The sequence below is a fragment of the Nerophis ophidion genome, linkage group LG01 (assembly GCF_033978795.1).
Source record: "Nerophis ophidion isolate RoL-2023_Sa linkage group LG01, RoL_Noph_v1.0, whole genome shotgun sequence".
NCBI lineage: Eukaryota > Metazoa > Chordata > Actinopteri > Syngnathiformes > Syngnathidae > Nerophis > Nerophis ophidion.
Genome location: NC_084611.1, coordinates 4809014 through 4823024, shown reverse-complemented (window position 1 = coordinate 4823024; position 14011 = coordinate 4809014). Strand labels below are relative to the sequence as shown.

At 42.1% G+C, this 14011-nt stretch overlaps 1 protein-coding gene across 2 annotated transcripts in view; it reads left to right on the top strand.

The window, feature by feature from the left end:
* The window catches only part of LOC133549300 (gastrula zinc finger protein XlCGF57.1-like), a 37702-nt gene that overhangs the window by 13621 nt on the left and 10070 nt on the right, over positions 1 to 14011 (top strand). Inside the window, exon 1 of one of the 2 annotated variants that reach the window (XM_061894575.1) lies at positions 9367 to 9926. The exons of the other annotated variant lie outside the window; for it this stretch is intronic. Coding sequence (XP_061750559.1) covers positions 9548 to 9926 — 379 coding nt within the window. The 5' untranslated portion in view covers positions 9367 to 9547. Of the gene's footprint in view, positions 1 to 9366; positions 9927 to 14011 lie in introns of those variants that run through there. 2 annotated transcript variants of the gene reach the window in all.

The window sequence follows — 14011 nt, the reverse complement described above, 5'->3', positions numbered from 1 at the left end:
AGTTTCCTACTGGTCGTAGACATCCAGATCGAGTTTTAACGGCAACAAAGTCACAGTGACACTTTTTTTTTACAAAGGGATCTCTGCTGAGAACATCCACTACTGTGTTCTTGGTGCCTAATGTGGTAGGTGTAAGGGGCCAGGTGGGACCCCAACAAATCAATGTGAGAGGATGACACAATGCAAGAGACTCTTTATAGTTCCACTGTCACTGTTCCTTTCACAGTAGTGTTGTCCACGACTCTTGGATGCAGAGACGGCAGCCTAAGTCCAGGTAACACTTGACTGATCATCTCAGACGACCCGACAGAGCGACAGGGCACGCTGGAGCCCGGCCCAAGATGGCGGAAAATGCGAGAGAGGCGGGGCGTGCCGGGAGTGACGCTACAAGCGAGAGCAGGTGTGTGGATCGCGCACCTGGACACAATTAATATATCTCCTCTCCAGGTATAAATGGGGAGAAGGAGGAGAGAACGGTGCAGAATGAGTTGGAGAGCCCGCAGCACATGCAGGGGCACTAGAGGCGGAGAGCAAGAGGCAGACGAAGACGCGGCCGACTGGAGAGCGAGCAGTGGAGAAGGAAGGAGCTGAAAAGCGACCCAACCTACACTAAGGTTTGTTTGAAAAAATAAACAAGAGTCAAACCTGCTTAAGAATGTCCTTCCTTGGTGGTCAATGGAACCCGCAAGACAGCGAGAGTCTTTCGCAGTGGCCTTTTGGGGTTTTAGTTTCAACATTAGAGCCAATGCCTCTTTTTCAGTTGCAGCAAACACAAGCTGATTATCAAAATATCATAACTGCTTACTAATATTCAGATCTTGGAAAAAATGCCCGACATCATGCGCATAAATGAGGCAAGATAATTGCACAATATCTGTAAGATCCGGTTATATTCACACTAGCGGTCTGGGGGGACAATCCCGGCTGTAAATCAGGTGTTGGTCTATATTCCAAATTTGTGACCTCAAAAGGCAACCACCTTAAATGCCCAATTTCAAAAGGTTTGTCAGGTTCAAACACCAAACTATCTATTAAACGAGACAAAAAGCAAGGAATCAGGCAGAGACAGATTTCAATTTTGCTCACGAGGAGAACGCATGGAGCTGTACTCTCAGTTAGAGTCTCACCCCACGCTTTAAAGGGGAACATTATCACAATTTCAAAAGGGTTAAAAATAATAAAAATCAGTTCCCAGTGGCTTGTTTTATTTTTCGAAGTTTTTTTCAAAATTTTACACCTCCCGGAATATCCCTAAATGAAGCTTTAGAGTTCTTGATTTTCCCTATTTGCGATGCGACTATCCATTTCCCTGTGACGTCATACAGGGCTGCCAATACAAAAAACATGGCGGTTACCACAGCAAGATATAGCGACATTAGCTCGGATTCAGACTCGGATTTCAGCGGCTTAAGCGATTCAACAGATTAGGCATGTATTGAAACAGATGGTCGGAGTATGGAGGCAGATAGCAAAAACTAAATTGAAGAAGAAATTGAAGCTATTGAGCGAATAGCTATTGACACTATTCGGCCATAAAATGGGTGTACCTAATGAAGTGGCCCATAGCATGGCTGCCTTATTAGCATCGCCGGTAAAATGTGCGGACCAAACAATCGGGACTTTCGCATCTTGTGACACTGGACCAACTTAAATCCGTCGATTGGTAAGTGTTTGTTTCGCATTAAATGTGGAAATCTAGTTTAAAAATGTACATACAGCCAGCGTAAATAGCATGTTAGCATCGATTAGCGTAGTATGTTAGCATCGATTAGCTGGCAGTCATGCTGCGACCAAATATGTCTGATTAGCACATAAGTCAACAACATCAACAAAACTCACCTTTGTGATTTTGTTGACTTAATCGTTGCAAATGCATCTGCAGGTTATCCATACATCTCTGTGCCATGTCTGTCTTAGCATCGCCGCTCAAATGTGGAGACACTCTGGTACATTCAATGGGGGTCTGGCGGAAGATTTCTTGCCAGTGGTGCAACTTGAATCCCTCCCTGTTAGTGTTGTTACACCCTCCGACAACACACCCACGAGGCATGATGTCTCCAAGGTTCCAAAAAATAGTCGAAAAAACGGAAAATAACAGAGCTGAGACCCGGTGTTTGTAATGTGTAAATGAAAATGGTGGGTGTGTTACCTCGGTGACGTCACATTCTGACGTCATCGCTAAAAGACCGATAAACAGAAAGGCGTTTAATTTGCCAAAATTCACCCATTTAGAGTTCGGAAATTGGTTAAAAAAAATAGATGGTCTTTTTTCTGCACCATCAAGGTATATATTGACGCTTACATAGGTCTGGTGATAATGTTCCCCTTTAAGGTACAGCCCCCTCGCTCCTCTATTTATTCATTAGTTCCTAGTTAAAGGCCTACTGAAATGAGATGTTCTTATTTAAACGGGGATAGCAGGTCCATTCTATGTGTCATACTTGATCATTTCGCCATATTGCCATATTTTTGCTGAAAGGATTTAGTAGAGAACATCAACGATAAATTGCTGATGAAAAAGCCTTGCCTTTACCGGAAGTAGCAGATGATAAGCGCGTGATGTCACGGGTTGTGGTGCTCCTCACATCCTCACATTGTTTACAATCATGGCCACCAGCAGCGAGAGTGATTCGGACCGAGAAAGCAACGATTTCCCCATTAATTTGAGCAAAGATGAACGATTCGTGGATGAGGAAAGTGAGAGTTCTTATGCCTGTTAATCTGGTTTTATGTTTGATCATGTTTTGTTTTGTTTTCTGGACTCTTTTTGCGTTTGCACTTCCTTGTTTTCTTGGTCACCATAGCTACTCATTAGTTTCCACCTGGTTCCCCTAGTCACGCCCCGATCCTCAGACTCTCACACCTGTTTCTAGTTACCACGGCCACTATTTATGTCACTTGCTTTCTGTTCATCGTTCTGGGTACTTTGCATTCTGCCTTTTGCCTTCATGCCTGCATTTTGCGTACAAACCTCCACACCTTGCCAGGCTGTTAACCATTTGGACCACGTAATATCTTTGTATTTTTTGCCTCAGTGCAAGTTTTTTTGTTTTTTGTTGATAGCATCTTTTGTTTATTTATAGATAGCCATGCCATTGTGCTGTTTTTGTTGAAGTTTTAGTATAGATTATTAGCCGCAAACGAGCGCGTCCTTTGGTTTGCCTTTTTGTTGTATTATAGTGTAGTAATAAAAAATATGTACTCACATCCATGCCTGACTCGTCCCACATCATCTCTGCATCGAGGAAGCAAAAACAAAAACAATCCTAGAAAAAAAAAAAGACAATACAGTGGGAGAGATTCAGATGTTATTAGACAAATTTACTAGGATAATTCTGGAAAATCCCTTATGTGCTTATTGTGTTACTAGTGTTTTAGTGAGATTATATGGTCGTACCTGTACAACCTGAAAGTCGGCCCCGCACCTTTCTTCGGCACCAGTCGACCGGTAGTAGCGATGCCCATCTCTGCCCTTCCCAAGGGACCCTCTTCGAAACACGATCTTTCAAAATGATCGCTGCATAATACACTACTTTGTGTGTGTGGTCCAATCCAACCATGTTCGCTTGACCGCTCTGTTCCATAGTAAAGCTTCACCGTCATCTTTCGGGAATGTAAACAATGAAACACAGGCTGTGTTTGTGTTGCTAAAGGCGGCCGCAATACACCGCTCCCCACCTACAGCTTTCTTCTTTGATGTCTCCATTATTCATTGAACAAATTGCAAAAGATTCTGCAACACAGAAGTCCAGAATACTGTGGAATTATGCGATTTAAAAAAAAACGACTTATAGCTGGGAACGGTGCTGGAGCAAAATGTCCTCTTCAATGTGTGACGTCACGCGACGTTTTAGCAGGATACTTCGGCGCGAAATTTAAAATTGCAATTCAGTAAACTAAAGCGGCCGTATTGGCATGTGTTGCAAAGTTAATATTTTATCATTGATATATAAACTATCAGACTGCGTGGTCGCTAGTAGTGGCTTTCAGTAGGCCTTTAACAATCACTGAGGCTGCTTCTAAAGGGACACATATTACGCAAGTAGCCCCAGTAGACACAATACGTGATTATTCAGAATGAAAATGTGTTGAGCTCGAGATTTCGCCCTGTCTCTGCTTTGTCTGCCTGTTGTCTTATCTTCATTGGCAAGAAATCTGCGTTGAAAGGACTCCGGCTTATTAGTGATTCCCAAAGCCCAAAAAAAGTCTGCAGGCTATAGAACGTTTTCCATTTGGGCTCCAGTACTCTGGAATGCCCTCCCGGTAACAGTTCGAGATGCCACCTCAGTAGAAGCATTTAAGTCTCACCTTAAAACTCATCTGTATACTCTAGCATTTAAATAGATCCCCTTTTTAGACCAGTTGATCTGCCGTTTCTTTTCTTTTTCTCCTATGTCCCACTCTTAATTGTGGAAGGGGTCTGGTCCGATGGCCATGGATGAAGAACTGGCTGTTCAGAGTCGGGACCCAGGATGGACCGCTCGCCTGTGTATCAGCTGGGGACATCTCTGCGCTGCTGATCCGCCTCCGCTTGGGATGGTTTCCTGCTGGCTCCGCTGTGGACGGGACTCTCGCTGCTGTGTCGGATTTGCTTTGGACTGGACTCTCGCGACTGTGTTGGATCCACTATGGATTGAACTTTCACAGTATCATGTTAGACCCGCTCGACATCCATTGCTTTTGGTCCCCTAAAGGGGGGGGTTGCCCACATATGTGGTCCTCTCCAAGGTTCTCATAGTCATCATTGTCACCGACGTCCCACTGGGTGTGAGGTTTTCCTTGCCCCTATGTGGGCCTAGCGAGGATGTCGTAGTGGTTTGTGCAGCCCTTTGAGACACTAGTGATTTAGGGCTATATAAGTAAACATTGATTGATTGATTGATATTTGGATCTCACCCCTTTTTGTGATAGTCCGGAGGTATGCTCTAGAACTGTGTGCCCTTTAAGAAACATCCGAAAAGATGTGGATGCTTTGAGTTGCCAATCAGACATCTGTGTCTGGATGGACTTTACAACGGGGGATTGAGAGTTTAGGGAGAATATGGAGTTCACTTTCCCTGGCTTGCCACAGTTGAAGGAGGTCCTCCGGAAGATGAGGGTCATCCCAGTCACAGGCGATGCACCAGGATTTTGGCTCTGGTATAGTATAGGGAATGAGCAGCCCTATTGGGTCATAGGGTCTGGTTAAAACCCTGTAGTTTTTGCGCATTGTGGGCTGAGGCATTTTGGTGGAGTGATTACAGTATGTGATGGTATCAGACTTGCAGTGCCAGTGTAGTCCCAGAGTTCATTCTGGTGGGTCCATCCATCAATTGACAGCCATAAATCTCTGGAATCGGATGTCACTTCAGGAAACATATGACTGATAATGTCCGGGATAGAGGTAGCCCTCTGACGTAATTAGAAAACACCAGACTGGAGTAGGTCTTGTAGCTTCAAACATGGAGAAGAAGCTTTGGAGAAGGTTCTCTACATAGAAACCGTTCTCTATTGAGTGCCCGAAGGCCTCCTTAGGGCTACTGTGGTCAATGATATGTTTCTGAAGGGCAAAGGTTGCACAGCTGGTACTGCAGGTGGTGCCAAAGGGGAGCACCTTCCACCGGTAGATATCAGGGGGTCTACTCGGTTCATGTACCTGCAGAAGAAACGAAGAAAAGGCTGGTCTTGAGGCAGAAGACGAACTTGATGGAACATACCTTTTATGTTGCTGCTCACCGCGATTGAGTATTACCGGAAGCGAAGCAGGAACCAAGAACTGTGGCTCCCAAGGTGGATTCAGACCGGCACCTTGAAAGATGAAGGAACATCCCATCCATCCATCTCTGCTGGGCCTCCTGGCAGCCCTAAATGCACAGGCTCGACAGGACTGACCAGGTGAGGATCGTCTGAACCAATGAAGAGCAGAGGCTGGGCTTGGCTGAAGGAGTGAAGTGGGAGACCCCTGAGGTAACGATAAAGTCAACTGGATGTGAATGCTTGGAGAGACCAAGCTCTGCTGCAGTGACTATGAAACCTTTTCCGAGAATGAATTGTGGAGGATTCACTGAATGACACATCATTTCCTGACAATATCTTCACATTGTGATAAATAGTTCAGAGTACCAGGTACTCGTTTTGTCCAGTGAGTTGGAGCTCTTGAACAGCAGTGGAGAGAATGATTGTGCGCTCAGAGCCATCATCAAGAATGGCATATGTCTTGAGTCTTGGCATGCGCTTGTAGATGAAGACTTTGACCATTTTTAGCAAAACACAGCTTCTTCTCAATGCAGGATCGAGATAAGTAACTGGTTCTACAGTTTCTCGAGGTAGTTGCTGGGATCTGTAACATTTCAAGGTGGGTCTGATTGCATTTCTGGCAATTTGCTTTAAAGGGGAACGTTATCACAATTTCAAAAGGGTTAAAAACAATAAAAATCAGTTCCGAGTGGCTTGTTGTATTTTTTGAAGTGTTTTTTCAAATTTTTACTGGTCTCGGAATATCCCTAAATAAAGCTTTAAAGTGCCTTATTTTCGGCTCTCTGCGAAGACACTGGCCATTTCCCTGTGACGTCACACAGTGCTGCCAATGTAAACAAACAATGGGAATACCACAGCAAGATATAGCGACATTAGCTCGGATTCAAACTCGGATTTCAGCGACTTAAGCGATTCAACAGATTACGCATGTATTGAAACAGATGGTTGGAGTATGAAAATATTGAAGAAGAAACTGAAGCTATTGAGCGAATAGCTATTGACGCTATTCATAGCCATAGCATGGCCGAATAGCTGCGTTAGCTTCGCCGGTAAAATGTGCGGACCAAACGATCAGGACTTTCGCATTTTTTGACACCGGAGCAACTTAAATCCGTCGATTGGTAAGTGTTTGTTTCGCATTAAATGTGGGTGGAAGGAAACGTAATATAGTTGCAAATGCATCTGCAGGTTATCCATACATCTCTGTGCCATGTCTGCTTTAGCACCGCCGGTAAATAGCATGTTAGCATCGATTAGCGTAGCATGTTAGCATCGATTAGCGTAGCATGTTAGCATCGATTAGCTGGCAGTCAACATCAACAAAACTCACCTTTGTGATGTCGTTGACTATCGTTGCAAATGCATCTGCAGGTTATCCATACATCTCTGTGCCATGTCTGTCTTAGCATCGCCGGTCAAATGTGGAGACACTCTGGCACATTCAATGGGGGTCTGGCGGCAGACACTTTGGCATCTTGGGGCCAGTGGTGCAACTTGAATCCCTCCCTGTTAGTGTTGTTACACCCTCCGACAACACACCGACGAGGCATGATGTCTCCAAGGTTCCAAAAAATAGTCAAAAAAACGGAAAATAACAGAGCTGAGACCCGGTGTTTGTAATGTGTTGAAAATGAAAATGGTGGGTGTGTTACCTCGGCGACGTCACATTCTGACGTCATCGCCTCCAGCGCGATTAACAGAAAGGCGTTTAATTCGCCAAAATTCACCCATTTAGAGTTCGGAAATTGGTTAAAAAAATAGATGGTCTTTTTTCTTCACCATCAAGGTATATATTGACGCTTACATAGGTCTGCTGATAATGTTCCCCTTTAAGGTAAGACCGAGAATCTTGATGATTTCCTCCACATTTGCAGAAAAGATTTTCAGCATTAATCCAAGCTTAAAGCTGAAAATGTGGTCGGTGGTCGGCCCTAAACTCTGGAACACTCTGCCCCTCCATATTCAAACTGCTCCCACAGTACAGTGTTTTAAGTCTTGTCTTAAGACCCATTTTTATTCACCGGCTTTTAACACTACGTGAGTTGTGTGGTCCTCTGTCGCCCTCTGTGTTTTAAAATTTTGATTTCTATTTACTGTTTTAATTGGTTTCACCCTTAAAACTGTTTTTAATCCTATTTACTTTACATTATGTTTGTATTGGTTTTATGTGTATTTATTTTTGTTTTTTGTTTTTATTCAGTCATTGGTGGAGCTCAGGATAGTATTTGAATGTTGTTTTTAATGTTGTTGTGCAGCACTTTGGAAACATTTTGTTGTTTAAATGTTCTACATAAATAAAGTGGATTGGATTGAAGATTAGATGTCACTTGATATTGATGCAATTGAGGGATTGTAAATATGATAAAAATATTTAAAATGGATGTGTGTTAATTAAGCAAGAAAGAAAATAGAAAAATATGGGACTTTTTTTTTTTTTTAAACTCTTGAAAGAAAACCACCACAAAAGTTCAGTTAACTAAAAATAACATATTATATATATATATATATATATATATATATATATATATATATATATATATATATATATATATATATATATATATATATATATATATATATATAATGATTCCAACATAGGGCAGCACTGAGTAGTTCTGGGTTCAATCCCGGGCTCGGGCTCTTTCTGTGTGGAGTTTGCATGTTCTCCCCGTGACTGCGTCGGTTCCCTCCAGGTACTCCGGCTTCCTCCCACTTCCAAAGACACCAAAGACATGCACCTGGGATAGGCCCCTCCCACCTCCATAGACATGCACCTGGGATAGGCCCCTCCCACCTCCAAAGACATGCACCTGGGGATAGGTTGATTGGCAACACTAAATGGTCCCTAGTGTGTGAATGTGAGTGTGAATGTTGTCTGTCTATCTGTGTTGGCCCTGCGATGAGGTAGCTACTTGTCCAGGGTGTACCCCGCCTTCCGCCCGATTGTAGCTGAGATAGGCACCAGCACTCCCTGCAACCACTAAGGGAATGAGCGGTAGGAAATGGATGGATGGATGGATTCCAACATAAATGCTATGTAACCTATTTTAATGGGCTTGCCTCTTTGTGATGTTAAGTTCCTGTTATAAGCTGTTATACAGTATGTGCCCATCCATCCATCCATTTTCTACCGCTTGTCCCGTTCGGGGTCGCTGGAGCCTATCTCAGCTGAATGCAGCTGAGATAGGCTCATCGCAGGGCCAACACAGAATGCCTTGAGCTCTTATTTTGAAGGCGCCAAGAGCGGAAGTGGTGACACGCAGTAGGGGATCGTTTTGAAAGATTGGAAATAAAGTGGTCTTCGTGTAAAACCGGAGCCTCCGTGTTTGTTATTTTGTAGTTTGATACAGTATAGGCGACATATATAAAACTACAAAACCTCCACTCTACTACAACGTGTCACCCTTTCCGCTCTTATCGCCTTCAAAATAAGAGCTAGTTTCAACGATGTTGGTGGATAAAAGTTTTTTTCTAATGTTGTTGTTTTCCGACTATTTGATATTGTCAGTAGAAACTTTTGCGGAATGGTCATTTAACAAAGTAAGAGTAAATGTAGTTAAAAAAAACAAAAAAAAACCAGACGCGACTTTTGGCGCATGCGCAAACAGATCGGGCGCTGCGGCATTTCTTTGCAGGCGTCCAAGATGGCGGACTGAACGGCTGTGGCTTCCCGACCACGTTTCAAATTTACGATCTAATATTGTTATTCACTGACAAAAACTCGTCGTTTCTACATCCCAATGAAACAACAGTTGAATTTAGAGCGACGACGTGTTAGCTGAAGTGAAGATTGAAGGCTTTTTGGGAGCACATGGACGACTACTGCTATGCTAAGATGGCGACGTCATGTCAAAGAGAACATTCCAGAAAATCACCAACGGAGATAAAGATCAAAACCGAAGACGAGCGAATGGAAATTTCCAACAACCTGATTTTGGAGACTGGAAAGAGCGTCGACCAGAAATTAGCCGACTATGTGGAAGAATGTAAACAAAGGACCGCCATGATTGTTAGCTTGAAGAAGGCCGTGGAGTTCACATCAAAGGAGATGAAAGAATGCAAAAGTCAAACGAAGAAAGTGGAAGAAAATATGGTTTTGAAGGAAGAGATGTTGGGGAAGAGTAAGAGATGTGCAGTGTGTGAAGAGGAGACTGGACCACATGTCTACATCAACCTGCAGAGGACTGGAGGTAATATCAATAAGAATAATATCAATACTGGCAACTTTTCATTGGCAAGTTCTCCACAAGTGCCATAAAGTCAAAGAAAGTTACTAAAGCAAATGTAATTGAATTAGAATTGTAGTTTTCTTAATAGAGAGATTTTGATGGTTCTCAAAAGTACATCACAGCAGACATTTTGAAGGTCGAGGGTCATTGTTCACCCTAGCGCTTCATTTGGAAAAGTATCGAGATACATTTTGGTACCGGTACCAAATTATGGGTATCGGGACAATCCTAATACACACACACACATATTCATATATACATAAATAAATGATAAATGGGTCGTACTTGTTTAGCGCTTTTCTACCTTCAAGGTACTCAAAGCGCTTTGACACTACTTCCACATTCACACACACATTCACACACTGATGGAGGGAGCTGCCATGCAAGGCGCCGACCAGCACCCATCAGGAGCAAGGGTGAAGTGTCTTGCTCAGGACACAACGGACGTGACGAGGTTCGTACTAGGTGGGGATTGAACCAGGGACGCTTGGGTTGCGCACGGCCACTCTCCCCACTGCGCCACACCGTCCATGTAAGTATATATACATATATATATATATATATATATATATATATATATATATATATATATATATATATATTAGGGCTGGGCAACGATTAAACATTTTAATCGAAGTTAATCGCACTTTTTCTCCGATTAATCGCGATTAACTGCATTGTATACGCAAAGCCCAATAGTGAATTCAAAAGTAGTGTGTAGTGCACCTTTATTGGAATATTCTTCCACATGAACAAAAGCGCCAAAACATTTGTTGTGCAAACACAATTTAAATCAGTCCTTGTTAAACAGTAGCAGTTAAATAGCATATTTGATGAAAATCAACTCCAAAAATGTAAATACAAACATTTAAGCTTATTGCCACTGCCAGGGTATTTAAGTTATCCTGTTTGTTATGGAAAATAAATATAATCTACATACAAATATCTGAGCCACAATCATAACGTCCAAACAGGCAATTTCTGAGGTAACAGCAGAAACATTTTTTTTTATCAGGGATCTTATGTTTAAAAAACCTATATTATAGGTAGTGGGCTGTTTTAGGGAATTTTTGATCAAATTATCCGTAGTAGCAATATTACTAATGTTGTGTTTATTCTGGGTAGTGCACTTAAAATAATTATGACCATATCTAGGAATTGATATGATGGGAATTTTCCGAGTGTTTGCTTGGTGCTTTGATAAACTGAACGCATATACATGGTACTATATTGTGATGTTATGAGCCAGGGAAAAAAAAGAACTACCCTACCCAGCATGCAACAGAAGTGACGAGCATGCGCGGTTGCCCGGTATAGGTTGTGTCGCCATGACGGCATCTTGTATGTTGTGATATGCACGCTCTGAAAGCAAACGTTAAAAACTCAGCCAACACTCCTGGTCTGCATTATTGATAAATAGACAGACAACACATATACTCCGCTGCTTCACAGGCCGCTGGATGTAGCCGGCAAAGTATTCCCATGCTAGCTAGCCGGTCTAGCAAGCACGCCTCATTCAGTCCAAAACGGCCCGATCTATCCACATTCAGAATTGTCTGGCGGTCGTAAGTGATCCCGGAGTGACCACGCTGTAAGCCAGCCATGAAATTTGCAGAATTGTCCGGTATTTTTGCCAAATGTTCCATCTTTACCAAGAGCCCCTCGACGCCGAAGCTTTTCCGGGCGACGCCATCTTGTTAAGAAAAGGCGTTAACAAAATAAAAGCATGTAAACAACATATGCAAATGTGCGATAAAATAATTGTCGGCGTTAATAGATTGATGAGTTAACGTGTAATTAACGCATTAATTTGCCCACCCCTAATATATATATGTATATATATATATATATATATATATATATATATTAGGGCTGCAACTAACGATTAATCTGATAATCGATTAATCTGTGGATTATTACTTCGATTACTAATCGGATAAAAAAGACAAATTATATTTCTATCCTTTCCAATACTTTATTTAAAAAAAACGCGTACTGGCACCATGTCCTTTCGACTTGCCAAACATAACAATAACAAGGCAAGTGTTAGAAAAATGTTTTTGTTTTTTGATAAAGTGCACAATTGTCATGCACAGTAGCAATAATTTTGCTTAGGGGACTTTCAAACCTGCCTACTGCCTATTCCAACCATTCTGCAATGTTGGATGCTGAATGTCTTTCCTCTAGTAGCATGGTCGTAAGGCAGATTGACTTCATGTTCCATTCGTCTCCAATGTAGTGGCATGTATTGCCGAGGTAGGCTTCCGTGGTTACACTTGTCCACACATCAGTAGTCAGAACAATTTTGCTCTGGGTGGCTTTAATGTCAGTTTACACAGCTTGAAATGTCTGCTCGTACTTCCTCTCCATCAGTTTGGTAAAATTGGGCCTCGAGGGGAAGAGTGTAACCAGGGTTGAGGACGTAAATCATTTTTCTGAAACCGTCATCCTCCACCATTGATAGTCGCCTCATGTCAGTTAGCAACATATTCAGGAGAGCATCAGTCAATGCAGCCGCTTGCTTCGGTGTGCACACCTTCCTTTGTTCGAAGTCGCTAATGCTGGCTTGTTTCTTTCTGAAATGAGAGAAACCATATCATGAACATACATAGTAGCAACATTTATATGTAACTCAATACATACTTAGTTGATTTATTTAATAATTTCCGATGAAAAAGGCACATTTTTTCATATCATGCTCACTGCTGCCTAGTTTTTTTGTTATATTGTTATTTTTACTTTTTTATTTTTTATTCTTATTGTAATATTTTATTTTATTTTTTTCCATTTAAACCCCCGTTATTTACTTTTTAAATTGAATGTCAATTCTGTACACTGCTGCCGGAATTTAAATGTTCCTGAGGAAACTCCCTGAGGGAATCAAAAAAAGTACTATCCATCCATCCATCCATCCATCCATCCATCCATCCATCCAATCACACCACCACATTAAAAAAAACTAAATGAAATAAATAGACATTGGAGTTGCAACATACAACAATAATAACAGAAATGTAACTCATCAGATTAAAACTGAATCAGATATTGTACACGTTTCTGTTGTGAATAATAAAGGATTCATTTAGGCTGCCTGTGAATAATAGCATGAAATATTCCAGCACCTTCATAACGTTTATTTTACTAAAGCGTCACTCAAATATTATACAGCTTTATCTGGTCTGGCTACATTGATCCATTATGAAACCAACCTGAGATATTTCTGTCCGTTTATTGCCTTAAAGGGGAACATTATCAGCAGACCTATGTAAGTGTCAATATATACCTTGATGGTGCAGAAAAAAGACCATCTATTTTTTTAACCGATTTCCGAACTCTAAATGGGTGAATTTTGGCAAATTAAACGCCTTTCTGTTTATCGCTCTGGAGGCGATGATGTCAGAATGTGACGTCGCCGAGGTAACACACCCACCATTTTCATTTTCAACACATTACAAACACCGGGTCTCAGCTCTGTTATTTTCCGTTTTTTTGACTATTTTTTGGAACCTTGGAGACATCATGCCTCGTCGGTGTGTTGTCGGAGGGTGTAACAACACTAACAGGGAGGGATTCAAGTTGCACCACTGGCCCCAAGATGCCAAAGTGTCTGCCGCCAGACCCCCATTGAATGTGCCAGAGTGTCTCCACATTTGACCGGCGATGCTAAGACAGACATGGCACAGAGATGTATGGATAACCTGTAGATGCATTTGCAACGATAGTCAACAAAATCACAAAGGTGAGTTTTGTTGATGTTGACTGCCAGCTAATCGATGCTAACATGCTACGCTAATCGAGGCTAACATGCTATTTACCGGCGGTTCTAAAGCAGACATGGCACAGAGATGTATGGATAACCTGTAGATGCATTTGCAACTATATTACGTTTCCTTCCACCCACATTTAATGCGAAACAAACACTTACCAATCGACAGATTTAAGTTGCTCCATTGTCAAAAGATGCGAAAGTCCTGATCGTTTGGTCCGCACATTTTACCGGCGATGCTAACGCAGCTATTCTGCCATGCTAAGGCTATGAATAGCGT